Source organism: Nelumbo nucifera, chromosome 5, assembly GCF_055504915.1.
Source record: "Nelumbo nucifera cultivar China Antique chromosome 5, China Antique-T2T, whole genome shotgun sequence".
In the NCBI taxonomy this organism is placed as follows: domain Eukaryota; kingdom Viridiplantae; phylum Streptophyta; class Magnoliopsida; order Proteales; family Nelumbonaceae; genus Nelumbo; species Nelumbo nucifera.
In genome coordinates this window covers 10127881-10145516 of record NC_142653.1, presented here as the reverse complement: position 1 = coordinate 10145516, position 17636 = coordinate 10127881, and the positions used below count along the sequence as shown (strand labels likewise).

The window sequence follows — 17636 nt, the reverse complement described above, 5'->3', positions numbered from 1 at the left end:
TTGTAAGAGGAGCAAAATGTTGAAATCCGAAAGTTGAGGCGTCTTTATCGCAAATGAGTTCGGGGACCAAGTGTCGTTACCCCCGGTACAACGTGATAATATGTAATTTAACAAAAAAGAAAGAGAAAATCTTCAGTCATCTGATAACCTTGCACTGGGAATATCTAACCATGAAGGAAAGCACATAAGTAGGGAGATATTCCTAATCCAAGGCTGTAAAGGTTGTGCGAACAGGCTTTGCTCTAACTGAAGCCGGACTCTCTGATGATATTTCCCTAGTCCTTCTTACATTTGTTACTTATTTAATAATTTGTTATCTATCCGGCTGGAACGAACCCTCATTCCTTCTCAGCCAGCTATCGGCAGACTGTCGAAGCCGTCTCCACTCTACCGACTTCATTCCGTTCTCTCCCGGTTGGGGAAGCTGAACTTGGGCATATGGGACACACTATTCTTCTCCCGGACGCTCTTGTCACCGCCCGGCTCTGCTCGACTTCCGCCACCACCTCCGCCTCCTCTCCCGCACTCTTTCATCAGCTGCCTTGTATTCTTTCGTCCTCCCGCCCAAGACCTTCATCCCTTACTCGTTCTCTGTCTCATCGTCTCGATGTCTCCGACCGTGGTGCCAGGTTTCGTGTGCCCTCTTCTGTTGCTGGAAGCGGCGCTTTGATGGCCAACTCCGTGCCGGTTTGTTACTTTCTCCTTTAATCTCCCCCCTTTTGTCAATTATCTGCTCTTACTCCTCATTTATGATGCTCACAGTCGATATTTTTTAGGATTGAATTACCTCCTCACTTATTTCTCTAGAATGGGAGAAGAAACCTCGCCAAACTCTAGATTTCTCAAGATTTACTGCTTCAGCTTTCTTGTTTTTGGGATTCTTTGTAAATCATCCTTCTGTTTCCTTGGCTCAATCTTTCTTCATTCACGTTGTCAAAATTCAATTAAGCTCCAACTTTGGCTTTAGGATTGATTAAATCATGGCAGTATTGAGTTAGTGATAGAAGGTAATAACCTTGATATTAAAAAAAAGGGATATTAGTAGAGAAATCATCTATTTGGATAATAAACCTCTTAATCTTTGACAACCTTGAATTACATCTGCTTTCATCTTTCTAGGATTCTGTCGTCCCACAGCAATTACTAATGCAACCTACTCCACATAAATTGCAGCTGCTTTTTTAGAACGTATAGTTCTTGTGTTTTTCTTTTTCTTAGGTTTGAAAACTAAATTTGTAAAGAACAGTAAAGGTGACCAAGGCCTCAGAAGAAAATTTCTCATTGGTTAATCTGCCAATATATGGAGGCTAGGAATGTGAAACATGGTACAAGTAGTAGTAAAGACTCTAATTGACATATCAATCGAAATGACAGTATTTGTTAGTCAGCAAGTGGTATGCATCGGGTAAAATCACACCCACAAAGCCCTATTACCATAAATAAGGCAGTTTTTGTCTTCGTTCTTTCTTTTTTCTTTTTTCTTTATATATATATGCAGGAGATCATTACTAAATTCAGCAAGAATGTGCAGAAAAGAAAATAAGAGCAAAACACAACCACGAAATGGATTTATAGTGGTTTCCCACAAACTGAAATGGTTTCCCTTTTTTGTTCCATGGAATGATTCACATGTTAACTTGCTAAGGCTCCAACTTAGGGCAATGTCTACGGCTAAAGGATGACAAAGTTTCCAATGTAAATATGAATTTACATGGTTATGGATCAAATAATGGATTAATGTAGATATGGATTTATTGTGGGTTTCATCTTTTGATTACCTCTTTTTATTTTTTTTGTGTTGTTTTAACTTTGTATATTGCACATTTACATTTTCTCTTTATCTGCAGCCAAAAAATGGTGTGTACACAGTGGGAGATTTTATGACAAAAAAAGAGGATTTACACGTGGTAAAGCCTAACACAACTGTTGATGAAGGTACATGCAATTCTCAGTTCTCACATTTCTGTATAAATTGTAAATTATGTTATGATTCTTCACTTTCTTATGCATCAACAGCATTAGAGACTCTCGTTAAGAACAGGATTACTGGTTTTCCTGTGATTGATGATGACTGGAAATTGGTATGTGCTTGACTAATCTTCTTGTAATTCAGCTTTTATAACACATTATTTTATGAATTATATCCAGGAATATTACATGTTAATTTTCTCTGAGGTGCTTGTTATCTTTTACTTTTTGGTCATTAAATTTGGATTTATGATTTAAGCAATGAACTTATGTCATGCTATCCGGATAGCTAGGGCCAGCATTTGGTAATGTAATGTCTCTTTTTTAATGCTTCTTAGACATTTAAGACATTTTACTCGGAATTTGGACAAATGGATCTGAATTCTTTAGAGATGTTAACTGAAGAAGGGGGTTTTGTGTGGTGGAAAGATGCCTATTGTGTGATAAGAGGGAAGAAAATGACCTTTTGATAGTAAGAAGTGATCTTGGCATGACCCCCTTTCTATTTAGGGTTTTGGGGATAAAATTTTATGGAATATGATCCCTTTTGTCATTTGTGGAATGACAAAATGGAAAGATCCTTTAGAATGCTGCTTGTCCATCGTCAAGGATTTTAGGAGAACATTTTCTCTATTTTTGTGGATAGGTCTTGTTTCTACTGTTGCTACAGTAGTCCGAACCAGTAAGGAGAAGAAGAAAGAGAAGGAGAAGAAGAAGAAGAAGAGAAGAAGAAGAAGAAGATGAAAAGAACTGTCAAACTTGATAGCTAAACCCTATCAATCGACCTCTTAATAGTGATTAGGCTTCTAATTAAATGTACAATGACTAAACTGCCCCTACTTAAGTATGGGACAGGGAACCTCTAATAAGACTGCCACATAAGCTCATAACTTAACCAAGGTGAGTTAACTAATCTACCCTTATTCGGCTAACTCTAACACTCCCCCTCAAGCTGGAGAATATATGTTATATAATCCTAGCTTGTTACATATATAGTTCACTCTCCCTGAGCTTAAGGCTTTTGTAAACAAATCTGCCCACTGATCACCTGAGCTTACATGTTCTGTGCTTATCTCTCCAGTAAAAACCTTTTCCCTCACAAAGTGGCAATCAATCTCTATGTGCTTTGTTCTCTCATGAAAAACAGGGTTGGATGAGATATGGAGCGCAGCTTGATTGTCACAGTACAACTTCATAGGTTTATCCATGTGGAACCCGATTTCTTGTAGGAGATTCCTCAACCACACTAATTCACATGTAGTGTGTGCCATGGCTCTGTACTCGGCTTCAACATTGCTTCTAGCCACAACCGTCTGCTTTTTACTCTTCCACGTCACAAGATTTCCTCCAAGAAATGTGCAGTAACCTGTAGTAGATCTTCTATCAGACACAGAGCCCGCCCAATCTGCATCCGTGTACCCAACTACTTCAAGTTTTCCTCCTGGTTCATACAATAGCCTACGGCCTAGAGCTCCCTTCAAATATCTTACAATTCTAAGAACTGCATCCCAGTGAGATATACGAGGGTTATGCATAAATTGGCTCACCACACTGACTGCAAAGGAGATGTCTGGTCTCGTGATAGTCAAATAGTTCAGCTTCCCCACTAGTCGTCTATACCTTCAAGGATCATCAAATATTTCCCCTGTATCACTGCTCAACTTAACATTTGGTTCCATAGGAGTCTCAACCGTTTTTGCACCTAACAGTTCTGTTTCATCCAATAGATTGAGAACATATTTTCTTTGGCACAGGTTTACACCTTGTCTTGATCTAGCAACTTCTATACCCAAGAAATACTTCAATGTCCCAAGGTCTTTTGTTTGAAAATGATTTTGTAGAAAGACCTTGAGTTTGTCGATCCCCAATTTGTCACTGCCAGTTATGACAATATCATCCACATAGACCACTAATAAAATCTTTTCAGCTTCTGAGTCATAGCTGAACACTGAGTGATCAACCTGGCATTGTTTCATTCCAAAATTCTTCACCACTTCACTAAACTTCCCGAACCAAGCACGAGGTGATTGTTTCAACCCATAAATTGCCTTTTTCAGTCTGCACACCTTACCAGCTTCCCCCTGAGCAACAAACCCAGGTGGTTGCTCCATATATACCTCCTCTATAAGGTCACCATGAAGGAAGGCATTTTTTATGTCAAGTTGAAATAAGGGTCAATCATACATAACTGCCAGGGAAATTAACACACGAACAAAGATAATCTTAGCCACTGGAGAGAAGGTCTCCATATAGTCCACTCCATACAACTGTGACTACCCTTTAGCAACAAGTCTGGCTTTCAGACGCTCCACACTACCATCTGGCAAGTATTTAACAATATACACCCATTTACAACCCACAACATGCTTACCAGGAGGAAGAGTAGTGAGCTCCCATGTGTGAGTATGCTGAAGAGCAGAGAGTTTTTCCTCCATTGCCTGCCTCCACCCAGGTGAACTAAGAGCCTCCTGGACATTGTTAGGTATGGAAATAGATGACAATAGTGAAACAAGCTGGCGATGTGAGGCGAAAAGGAGAGATACTGAAACAAAATTGCAAATGGGATGGAGAGTAGAACTACGTTTACCTTTCCGTAAGGCAATGGGTAGGTCAAGTCCTGAGGGTTCAGCAACAGGAGCAACGACAGGATCCGCGGACAAGGTAGAAGCTGGAGGAGGGGCCGGTGTCGTTCGACGTGTATACACTTGCCGAATTGGTGGTCGTTCAGTAGGGATCTGCACTGGATGAGGTGACGAGTCAACTCCAACAGGAACACCCGGAACGGGATCACTGATCGAAAGAGGAAGAGGAAGTAAAGGTGGAGACGAAGATGCTTCAGTTCCTGAGAAGAAGGGAACAGACTCAAAAAAGGTGACATCAGGATAGACATAACACTTCCGAGTAATGGGATTGTAACACTTGTACCCTTTTTGAGTCCGAGAGTAGCCAAGAAAGACACACTTAATGGAGCGTGCATCCAACTTGTCTATTCCAGGACTCAGATTGTGAACAAGGCACACACAACCAAAGATACAAGGTGTTAATGGAAAGGGAGACAAGGTGGGGAACAAGATAGAGAAGGGAGATCGACCATGAAGAATAAAGGAGGGCATCCGATTAATGAGGAAACACGCAGTAAGTACAACATCACTCCAAAACCGTTTAGGAACACTCATATGATGAAGAATAGACCGAGTTGTTTTAAGGAGATGACGGTTCTTCCGTTTAGCCACCCCATTTTGTTGAGGAGTGGATGCACAAGAAGTTTGATGAATGATGCCATGCTGTTCTAAATACTGTTGAAAGGAAGTTAGAAAATATTCACGACCATTATCTAAACGAAGAACTTTGATTGGAACACCAAATTGTGTACATATTTCAGCATGGAATTTTTGAAAAATGGAAAATAATTCACTCCTTTCTTTCATTAAATAAATCCATGTCATTCTTGAACAATCATCAATAAAAGTGACAAAATACTTGTAACCATTATAAAACTCTATTTTGATCGGGCCCCAAACATCTGAATGAACCAAAGCAAAATGACTCAACATACGACTTTCAACTCTAGGACTGAAGGAAACACGACGATGTTTCCCAAACTAACACGACTCACACTGTAACACTGACAAATGACTCAAAGACAGAACTAGTATCTTGAGTGCCTTGAGAAAAGGATGTCCCAGTCGACAATGCCACTGTAGAGGAGTAAGTGAAGTCCGAAGTGCAACTGACGATCCACCACTGTCAAGATAATACAATCCACCAGCTTCATGCCCCCCACCAATCTTCTTCCCCATCTTGAGATCCTGAAAAACACAAGAGGAAGGGAAAAAAGTAACAAAATAGTTAAGAGTCTTGGTTAATTTACTAACAAACATAAAGATTGAATGGAAACTTAGGGACATATAGAACAGATGATAAAGAAAGAGAAGCCATGTCAACATTGCCAACACCACAGATGGGAGAGGAGAAACCATTGGCAAGGGTAACAGTTTGAGATGTGGAAGTTTCAGAGAGAGAAGAGAACACACCTGGAGTCCCAATCATGTGATCAGAGGCTCCAGAGTCAATAATCCAAGGAGAGGTTTTAGATGACAGACAAACTATACCTGAGTGGGCAAGAGTAGCAGTAGTGTTCTGTGAAATGGACTGAAGGAACCGCTCATACTCATCACGCGGTACACTCACCATCTCCCTTCCGGAAACAGATGTAGATGTGGAAGGAGTTAGGTCTGCCTGTTGATTATCACTGACATCAACCCCACCAGCAATAGCATGATTGGCCCATTTAGAGGGAGGGCGGCCATGAAGATCATAACAGAAATTTACGGAATGTCCTTCCCTGCCACAGTGGGTACACTTGCTTGTAAAGCTGCCTTTTTCTTTGCCACGGCCTCCCCTTGAGTCACGACCACCACCACGGCCAAATATGGAACCACCACGACTTCCTCGGGAGGCATGTCCTCCCCCTTTCGTACCACGTCCACTTCCTCTGGATGTCACAAAAGCTGATCTATCAGACTGTGTGGGATTCTCTGTCTGTCCCAAAGAAATCCTGCGAAGCCGAGCAAACACTTCCTCAAGTGTAGGAAGGGTAGAGCCCCCCAATATTTGGACCCTAACTGGTTCATACTCTGATTTCAACCCCACTAAGAACCTTGCTGAACCTTAACATCTGGAGTGAGAGGATGATAGACATTGAGCTCATTTCTGAGGTTTTTCATACTGGCATAGTACTCTTCTAGGGTTTTATTTTCTTGTTGCAGACCAAAGTACTCCTGGTAGAGCTGATATACCCTTGTAGTATTATCTTGCCCAGAATACAACTTCTTGGCATGTTCCCATATGTCCTTAGTTGTATCTAAGAACATGAAGTTGGCACTTATTTTGGGTTCCATACTGTTCCATAGCCATGTCATGATTTGAGCATCCTCCTGTTTCCAATCATCAAACCCTGGAGAGTCAGTCGGTGGTTTATCTTATTTCACATGCTTCACTTTTCTCTTTGCCTTGAGAAAAACTTCCACCGACTTGGCCCATAGAACATAGTTCTCACCATTCAATTTAATTGAGGTCATCTGTACACCTAGATAGTCAGAGGAAACCACCACACTAGGTTTCTGATCACTACAGCCATCTCCCATTGCTGCCATGATACTCTTTCAATGCTGCCTCTAATCTGAATTCCCAATCACCAACTAAGTGCTGCTGTCAAGAGTTTGATGTTCCAGAACCTACAGCAGTCCTTAAACACAATGATAGATACACACGCCTTTGTTCTTATCCACACCACTACTGATTTCACAAAAAAAAAAAAAAAGCACAGACTACACCGACATTAATTCAGCACTTACTAACCACATGCAAGCTCTCTTACAACTACTCAACAGAGTTTGTGCATCACAAGCACCACCACACAGCCATAGCTGTCACACACAATACAGACCTGCTTTAACGCTTTTAAGAGGGCACCACAAGACCAACAAAAACTCAACTAGTACCATTGCATTACACCTTGCACCTTCGGCCACCTACAGTAGCAGCCCTTACACCATTTGGTCACTGTAAACACAGCCTGTTCTTGGAATTTTTCCAAGAACCAGGGCAACAACCAACCTAGTTCTCTAGGTTCTGATCAGTCCTCTCAAGTTCTTGAAGATTTTCAACCCAGAAATACCAACAGCACACAGAGGAGAGATAACCAACCTTCATTTGAGAGCTTCAGCCAACCATTCACTGCTGAAGTTGTTTTCTTAGGAAAGGAGGTTCTGTGCACCAGAAAAAAGAAGAGCTGTGATGTTTCAGGCCTGGGATGAACCACTTTTCTCCATTGACAGCCTAGAGAAGAAAAAGGAGAGAACTGAAGCACAAACTGAAGTTGTCACGCTCTGATACTATGTTTCTACTGTTGCTACAGTAGTCCGAACCAGTAAGGAGAAGAAGAAAGAGAAGGAGAAGAAGAAGAAGAAGAGAAGAAGATGAAAAGAACTGTCGAACCTGATAGCTAAACCCTATCAGTCGACCTCTTAATAGTGATTAGGCTTCTAATTAAATGTACAAGGACTAAACTGCCCCTACTTAAGTATGGGACAGAGAACCTCTAATAAGACTGCCACATAAGCTCATAACTTAACCAAGGTGAGTTGACTAATCTACCCTTATGTGGCAGTCTTATTAGAGGTTCTCTGTCCCATACTTAAGTAGGGGCAGTTTATTCGGCTAACTCTAACAGGTCTCTTACCTTCAATGAATTCAGAGATGTGAGGAGACTTGATATCAAGAGAGAGTGGGGGAGATTGCACAAATTTGATACATTTATATGTCCCTTTTTGCACCATTTGGACTGCATCTTTAGATTTTATTTATTGGGGAACTACTGCATGGGAGGGTACTTAAAAGGTGGCAATGAATTAAAAAAAAAAGCCATAGAGAGAATAAGATTTTGGCATGATGCTTTTGGGATAGACCCCTTAGGTTTTCCTATCTGGATCTATACGGAGTTCATAAAGAGGTGGCTATTAAAAGTTGCCATGAGCTAAATACTGAACCATTATCAATATCGTCAGAAATTATCGAAAAAAGCAATATCATTGCCCAGAAGAAACTTTGTGGTTGGGAAATGGTAGGAGAGTGTACAAGGTGGATATTAATGGTATATTTTAATCTAATTCTTTTTATACTAATGAAACAAAAAAGAAAGTTCTATGAGAAAACTAAAAGGTTACACAGGAAACAAAAAAGAAAATTTTAATCATTATCATTTACAACATCGAGAGTGTTCCAAAAATTCAGCCCAAAAGCTCTTTATCCACCATCAAATTCCAGACAAACCCATCATCCGGTTTAAAATAAGATATCTAACATCTGGACAAAGTCTTCTTTCATATCTATCTTTTCCCTACAAATGATAATACGGTTAATTGGATTGGCGAAGATAAAACAGAGGTCTAACACCCACAAGGTTTCACTTTTCCTGTTTGTGGTTGGTACTCAGAAATGATAATTGTATTTCTCAAAAAATTGATTCAATCTAAATGCTGTATGGGGAAAGCAAAAAATTAGTGTACCATCTTCTCCTTCATTGTCCATTATTGTTTTCTATGTAGGGTGAGCTTTTGAGGAAGTTTGGCATGTATTTGGTGATGTGGTGAAGCATTCCATTTTGTTTCATGCATGGCCAACATTGGGTTTTGATAAATAGGATTTTCAATGGGATGTCCCTACTAGAAAGGCTTTGGATAAATTTTTCTTAGGCTATACTCCCACTTAATGGTTGAATGAGAATTGCAAATTTATGATTGTATAGATTAGAGGTGGAGGTGCAGGTCCATTAAGTTAAATCTTCACTATGTTAAAGAGGTTGAGTCTTTGACTTTAAGAACGAATATATTCTTCAAAGGGTTAAACAAGCATCCTAGCAGATGTGTTTGCAAGAGAGGGCCAGGTCAGGCCTCTCCTGCATGTCAAGGGCCTGTGCTGGACCCCTGTCCCTTATACCCTTGCTAGGACCCTTGATTTCCGCTCATAATTTACTTTGGAAAGGGCATAAGTGGCACTTTGTTGTATATTTAGAACTATGCTCCCTATATGTTGTCTCTGAATTTTTTATCATCCATACAGTTATATTCTTAAGAGGAATGCATCTGCACCTATCTGATTTTCTTTTTTTGTTTCTTAAATTTCCTTGTTCTTGTATCAATCATTTTCCACTAGTTTGAAGGAGTCCTCATCATCTTTATTTGACTTGGTACTGGTTTTTTTTATCTACTTTTTTTTTTGAATTTTGTGTCACTGGTACTAGTTTTAGTGCAACTCTAATGACCTGTTAGATTATAATCATTCAATGTATGTATGACCAGAGGGTATTTTTTGTTGCAGGTTGGTCTAGTTTCTGATTATGACTTGTTAGCACTTGATTCCGTATCAGGTTTTTGTCACAACTTTAAAAACCCAGCTGATTAAGTCATTTTGGTTGGTCTAGGGGAGCTTTTTATCATATGTTGTTTGTCTCTCTATTTTCAGTGCAATTCTTACAAGTACTTGTTACTTTGGTTAAGTTCTGTCACAAATTATTATGGCATGACACCTTGTTCTCAATGCACAAAAGTACTGCAATAGATTACTTTTTCTTACAAAATCTAGTGTTGCCAATGTGTCGAGGTGATGGCTGGTCACTTTGTGACAAAAGCCAGTTTTGATAATGTGTTGAGATGATGATTAGTCACTTTGGCCTCCCTATGTCAGTGGGTCGTCGAGGTGATGGCTGGTCACTTTGTGACAAAAGCCAGTTTTGATAATGTGTTGAGATGATGATTAGTCACTTTGGCCTCCCTATGTCAGTGGGTCTGTTTAAGTAAATCAACATTGACTGATCCTAACGGGTTGTGTCGGGTTGTCCTTATTTGGGTTTTGGGTCAGTTTCAGGTTGTGCCCACCCCTTGCCTGATTCAATCCATTGGCATTGTAGCATTGCAGTGTTTGTAAATATAACCTTGATTGAGTACAACTGTACAAATGTACTGTTGTGGGGCAGGTTGGCTCAGGTTCAGATTCCCAGTTCATTTAGGGGGTCAAGATTGGAGTCAGGGTTGGTTTGAGTGCTTTCAGCTCAGGGTCAGGTTGAGCCAAAACCATACCGAACCCGACCTATTGACAAACCTATCAGTGTGTGTGTGTGTGTGTGTGTATGTGTGTGTCATTTTATCTTTTGTTGCATGCCTGTGTCTTAATATGTTAATAAAGACTGCAAATATGCAACAAAATATATGATTGCAACAATTATGGTAACTAACTTCTCACAGTTATCAATTATTTGTAGTTAAGCACTTCAGCTTTTGTTGATATTAGGTTATTCTAGTCTTTTTTTAATACAGAAGTGTTGTACACTATGGTGAGTGCAAAAGTTTTTTAAATGTCCTTGCCTGATGATTAGGTAGCGGACGGGCTGATACAGGCATGTTTCCTGAAGTTGATAGCAGTTGGAAAGTATGTAAGAACTGCCTTTTCTTTCAATAGCCACTGTTTTATAGTTAACAATAATCGTTCAATAATCAATTATTCTGTGTACATGACCTTTTTTTCTTTCTTATAGTAGATAGCAGCAATATTGTGCTCTGATGTAATCATGGAAAGCTGGAATTTTATTTTTGCCCATTTTGAGTGCTACAAAATGGAATCCTTGGTGAAAGTGTTAATTTTTGGAGATGCATAAAGGAAATCTTAGGATGGATGAGGAACTTTGTATTAACATAAAAAGGTTCCTGGCCTGCCCTTGGTTTCTTTTTTGCTTTACCAGGGTTTATATTTACTTAGAGCTTCTTTGTCAATGCAGTTTCATACTTCTCCCAACAAAAATATGCATTATGCATGCGAGTCTGTTACTTAGTGAAGAAGTTCAATTGACCCAATGATCTTTCCTGTTCATGATGCTTTGAGGCCCAAAAGGAGTCCCTTTGTTCCTATCCTTGTCCTTGTTCATGGGATACATTTTAGAGAAGAATAAAACTTGTGTGTCTAATACAAGTACTTTGTAGGAATCCTTTAAGAAATTGAATGTTTGTAGGCAATTATTGGTCAGGCACTCAGACTCAACTCCAATTAAGGTGGGTACAGGTTGACTTGGAAATGCTGTGTCCATTCAATTTAAATCTTAGATGTTTAACACTTTAAATTATGAAAACTGAGTTAGCCCATGGTTATATAACTTATATTAGCAGATACTTAATAAACATACAATCTCATTTATGTGGAAAGTAATTGAAATGGGGTCCGGTGACTGGTCACCCCTTGGGGCTACTTGACTTCTGTACATGCTTATACATTTTTAATCAATGAAATTTTAAGTTACAAATAAAAAATAATAAAAAAGAAAATAGTGCTGAATAGCAAAACTAGCGGTTTGCAGCAAATTGAGTTATCTAATCCCCACCCTCTCTTAAAAAAGAAAGAAAGAAAAAAAAAATTTGATTCGGTAATCATCCACAGCCTTGTGAAGATGAAAATATTATATTATTGGGTCTAAATAGGGCTTCCCGGGTGTTTTGAGCTGGCATTGTTAAGTTTATTCCTAGCCAACAGCTACAGTGACTATCTTAATTCTCTCTCTCATAGAAATTGGGGGACCGCATCAATTTGATTCATATCTTGCTCTCCCCGAATAAATAACCTTCGTCCCGTCTCATTTCTCTTTCATATAAATCTTTTTTTTGGTAAACCTCTTTCATATAAATCAGCAGTAACATCATTTTACTTCTTACAAACAAATGATAACTAGGTCAAATTTGAAGCAAAAGTAAACCAGGATTTACACTTGGTCCATTTGCATTCCAATGCATTTGCTCCAGTGCAAATGAAATTCACATTGCAACCTCCCTTTTAAGATGAAATCTTTCTTTTCCTTGCCACTTTCATCAAAACAAATTAGAAGGGAGGGGAAACAAATTTTTTGCTTTAAGATGGGTGGAAGTAATAGTTGAAACAATGAGCCTGAAAACTTTATGATGAGACAAATTTATGATGAGACAAATGCAGCATTAATTTAAATTTGTTTCTGATATGATGAGACAAAAGAAAGATTTAAATTTAAATCACACTTGGGCTCTATGTTTGCAAAATCATTTTCGGTTTCTGATATGGTGGTACACTTTATTTCTGCCAACTGACAAGGGAGGTTCTTCAGTTTGAATTTGTTTCTGTGAAAGTTGTTCCGACTTTGTGATTCTGGGTAAACTGTCAGACATTCAATGAAGTACAGAAGTTGCTTAGCAAGACCAATGGGAAAGTAGTAGGTGACTTGATGACACCTGCACCCCTTGTTGTTCGCGAAAGCACCAACCTTGAAGATGCGGCCAGGTACATCCGTTATGTTACTCTCTCCTCCCTTACGCACAACTATTTTGTGCATTATAATACCATTGTTGGAAGTCAATTACTTTCTTAATTGGAAAGAGAACTGAATCTTTGACCTCATACCTATGGTTTCAGGTTATTGCTCGTAACAAAATACCGTAGACTCCCGGTCGTTGATGGTGATGGGAAGCTGGTAGCCTACAGACCATCCCAGTTTGTTTTTATTTCTTTCGTTTTCTTACTGCTAGTTGTTTCTGATTGTTCTTGTTTATCCTCTGGGTGTACTACTATTGGCAACATTTTAGGTTGGGATTATTACGAGGGGAAACGTGGTCAGAGCTGCCCTTCAGATAAAGCGTGAAATTGAAAAGATAGCATAAACTCGAGACAGCATAAATTAGCGAGTTCAGTTCAACATAATATGGAGTTAATTGGAGGTCGTGATTCTCGCGCATTTTGTTGGGCTAATTAGAGCATTTGGCATCTAATCTAAATTGTAAGAGGTCGTGATTCTCGCGCCAAGTTATAGCTCCTATATTTTACGCTGCATCATCTAATTGCGGGAATTTGCCCAATCTTCATTTATGTGAGCCTTTTCTCTCTAATTGAGTACTGAGTAGGCCGCAGATGTTCCCCGGTTTTGTCTTCCAGTTATCTCATCAAATTGGTTTGGGACGGGTCTTATTGTATTGTGTGTTTGAATACTAGAATACTAGAGTTGTATTGTTTACTCATGATATAATATTCTTTTTTTGTTGTCCACTGATAAATCATAAAATGTATAGTAACTGAGGCCAGGCTGTGCAGTGCTGTTCGAGTTTTTTTTTTTTGGTAAAGAACTCAGATAGCTGAACAAACACAGCAATAAACAACAGGAAAGAAAGCAAACGAAACAGAAAGAAAGAAACACAATCAAATACACAGATTAGACTCCAATTAAGGTGGTTCCCAACTATCTCGGCTTGAAATCGCTCCATCATCTTTCAACAGAGGGACTAACCAAAACCAAAGGAGAACAGTCAAAAGATCTCTGATTTAGTACTGAAATTAGGCTAACCGAGTCACTTTTCAATGCATAAATGTGATAAGCCCATTTTTTTTTTCAGAAATAACACAGTTTAAGATAGTTAGCAATTCTGAGTAGCCAGCAGAAATGGATTTACAATTGCCACAGCTAGCCAACAAAAAGGAACCTGAGCCATCACAAATCCAAAACTTTAACCCACTGCACCTTCAGATTGAGAACAATCTGTTGATTCTCGATGGGAAACTCTCTACACTTCATTATCCTTTTAAAATAAATCTCCACACTTCATCATCCTTTTAACATGAATCAAAGTTACAAAAGGGATAGGCTCTTCAAAAACACATCTGTTTCTAACTGTCCAAATATCCCACAAGATGATAGGAGATAATTCCTTCAAAAAATTTTGATTATCGTGCTGTTCAAGGGTGATGGCCTTTTTTTTTTATTTCTAGCCTTGAATACCAATAAAAGATAATATTTTTATAAAATAACAAAATTAAGGCAATTTTTTTTGAAAAATATCAAGAAGGGCAATGATAGTCGTCTTCCTCGGCCTCTGTATTCATCCGAATGCACTGTTCATGTGAGAGGCGGAGTAGGGCACAGGCGGTCGTGATGTTGTTGCCGTAGCTACCTGAAAGAGACGGCAACACCGTTCTCTTTTGCGGTTGCAGTTCCAGTCTCAGCTGGTCGTGACCGGAACACGAAGATTGCATAGGCGGTCGTGACCGGTCTCAAGACCGGAACAGCAACCGCACAGGCGGTCGTGACGTTGCATGGAACACGAAGGAGAACGGTCACGATCATCACAACTGCATGCTATTCGAGGGAGAGGAAGAGGAAGACGATAAACCGCTGCAGAAGAGGAAGACGGTAACAGAGGCAGAGGGAGATGATGCTCAGATAACCAAAGCTCCGTCCCTTCGTCTCAGATCGCCGCTTGCAGTCACCTATTAAAAATAATGACAGAGGAAGAGGAAGACAATGAACAATGTCATTGCCCTTTCTTGATATTTTTCAAAAAGAATTATCTTATTTTAATTATTTGCAAAAGATTGCTCTTATCTGCTGGAAACCCGTTTTTTTACATTTTCCTGCACTGACAAATTCCCCATTACACGTGCAAATATACGATAGTACACATGTGAATGTAATGGAACACCTCACTAGAAACCCGTTGTTTATGTATCGCACTACCATGTATGTGTGGGGCAGAATTGGAATAGCAATTGTAGTTTAGGTTTACATCCATAAAAACTGGAATTAATTTATTCTTTAGACATTTGAAGAAGTTCGTAAAGGTTAGAAACTGTGGGCTTGCTTCTGGGCTCGTATTAGTTTGTTTGAGTATTATTTATAGGAAAAATCGGGGAAGTTGTACTTGTACTAAATGTACAGCCTTTCGTATTTATATTTTGGGTTATCTGAGGAGTGGTAAGATTAGTTGGAAAGGCTCTTGCTTTGTGGATTGCTGTTTGACCTGACAAGAAGACCCGGCAAACATGCATTCACCCACCCATAAACGCCAACATGTAAGATTCTAAAAATCCAAAACAAGTTCATTAAATTATAATGTCATTTTCAGGTTTGCACTTGGTTGCGTCTATCTATTGAATCGAAAGACCTCTTGAATACCTAGGCTAATATCTTGATAATAATTAACCGTCTATTTATAATATAATAAATTACATGGTTTTGTCGATCTAGACAGACAACTCGGGGGGCTATATTCCTTATAGCTCGATTTGGAAAGAGTATAAATACAAATATGTACAATGCAAATACATACAAAATACAAGGTTTTGCATTTTATGTGTTTGTATTTATACTTCTTCCAAATGGAGCCTATGAATCAGTACAAATGTAAATTTGTAGAGTACAAAACCTTGTATTTTATATATATTTATATTGTACATATTTGCATTTGTATTCCTTCTAAATCAAATTGAGCTTATGCATCAAAACCATCGGATGTTTACAAAAGTGTACAATGGGAGTGCAATTTTACACTACAGATTTGCCAAATTCAAGGGTAAGGCTTTGTTTGCTTCTGTGAGTAGGGGGTCACTGGACTGGTTTTGGATTGATTCCGTCCAAATCAAAATCGATTTGAACGGATTGGATGGACTAATAAGACATTGAATTTGGATGGACTGGACAAACTAATATGACATATTGGTTTGAATCTGATCCATCCATAATGAATTTATATTGAATTGAGCCAATATCTGATCTATTGATAGAAGATAAAAACATAGGTTTTAATGAGCTAGGTTTGAGTTGGAAGTTAAAACCAATCTAAATTAACAAGAATTTATTGGACAGTCTCTGGACCAGTCCAAAATAGCCTAAAATATCCATTTAACTGGACTGGACCAGGTCCATTTTTAATGGACTCACATTGGACTGAATCGGATTGGACCAAATCCAGTCCAATTGACACATAGGCCGCTATGGTGGCCGGTGGTCCTCCATCTTTATCTCTACCACCACCGCACCAGGTACCACCCCCTATTTTTCAAAGGGTAGATTGAATAATTCATTCTCCATCTACTTGTGGAACCAGCTAGATTCCAGCATGCATAAAGTAACCTTTTTCAAGAATGTACCAACTGATCGCTATTTTGTGGTGATATAACTTATTAATATTATTAGGTATGAGGATAGAACATGCTCATACTATAATTTATTATTGAAGACGGCAAAAAAAAAAATACTAATACTAGCTAGATACTATGTTAAGATTCTAATTTATGCATTAATTTTCAGAATATCTCATTAATAACTTGTCAAATCTGATGCCCTAGATTTCATCATTCATGCATAGCCAAAAGCTCCGAGTTTATTTTCGAATTGATCAATATATTCAACATACACAATGGGACAGACTATTGTCATTTGTTATGCCTTGTTTTCAACTTTTTTTTTTGTTGGGTTGACAAACAGTAAGTAGTTTAGACTGCAAACCATAATTCGATTCCACATTTTTCTATGGTGTGGGCATCGGAATTGCCACTTTCCTGTTGATTCACTTTTAGCAATATGATTAGAAACTAGAAAGCCCCATTTTCGGTTGGAATAAATATAATGCTGTTAGTAGTTGTTAAAATTAGAGGAAAACATATAGTCACTAATTATAAGAAAAACTCAGGGATAAGTAAATAACATATTGAGGAGATTCATTCCTAGGGCCCGGTTGCTTAATTTAATTAATTAACCCACTAACCCGAGGTAGGCTGGTTTTCCGGTGATGACTGACGAGCCTCGATCCCCTGGCCATATTGTTGTGTCCTGATCCGCTGTATTACTATATATAGCGATGAATTGGCCAAGCTCATGTGGGGTCGATAGGCTGATGTTGGGCTGTTGAGACTTGAGGCTTGCATTTGCACATTTTCTTCACCAGAATTTCTACTATTAGAAGGATGTTGTAATGAACAATGAAATCCGCAAGTGGGCTTTGGATTATAGATCCCATCCTCGATTCAGCCCATCGCGTCTGTTTATGTCACCATCTTATTGAGTTATTTCTGCTCTACAAACAACTACGACAATGGTCATTGGGTCCTAGTTTCCTACAGCGAAAACAACCATCCTGCTCGATCTTGATTGATTCTGGTGCGGTCTCTCAACTGCAACTATCGTGTAATATAATACAATATGAAGTAACCAGTCAACACATCCACACACACACACCAATAGTTGAATCGATCACTACGCAAGCGCTGTCAGTTGTCTTCTTCTTCGTCCTTACCCACATTATGAAGAAAAGGAGATATAAAATGGAAGA

General features: G+C 38.9%; 1 protein-coding gene across 1 annotated transcript; it reads left to right on the top strand.

Moving 5' to 3' along the window:
* The first annotated feature begins 296 nt into the window (after positions 1–296).
* LOC104606870 (CBS domain-containing protein CBSX1, chloroplastic-like) lies at positions 297–13589 on the top strand. Its single transcript, XM_010272280.3, has 8 exons — positions 297–687; positions 1848–1935; positions 2017–2081; positions 9850–9898; positions 10904–10956; positions 12707–12822; positions 12955–13012; positions 13125–13589. Exons 1-8 carry the CDS (start codon positions 439–441, stop codon positions 13197–13199), a joined length of 753 nt encoding a protein of 250 aa, XP_010270582.1. The 5' UTR covers positions 297–438; the 3' UTR covers positions 13200–13589.
* Positions 13590–17636: the final 4047 nt, after the last annotated feature.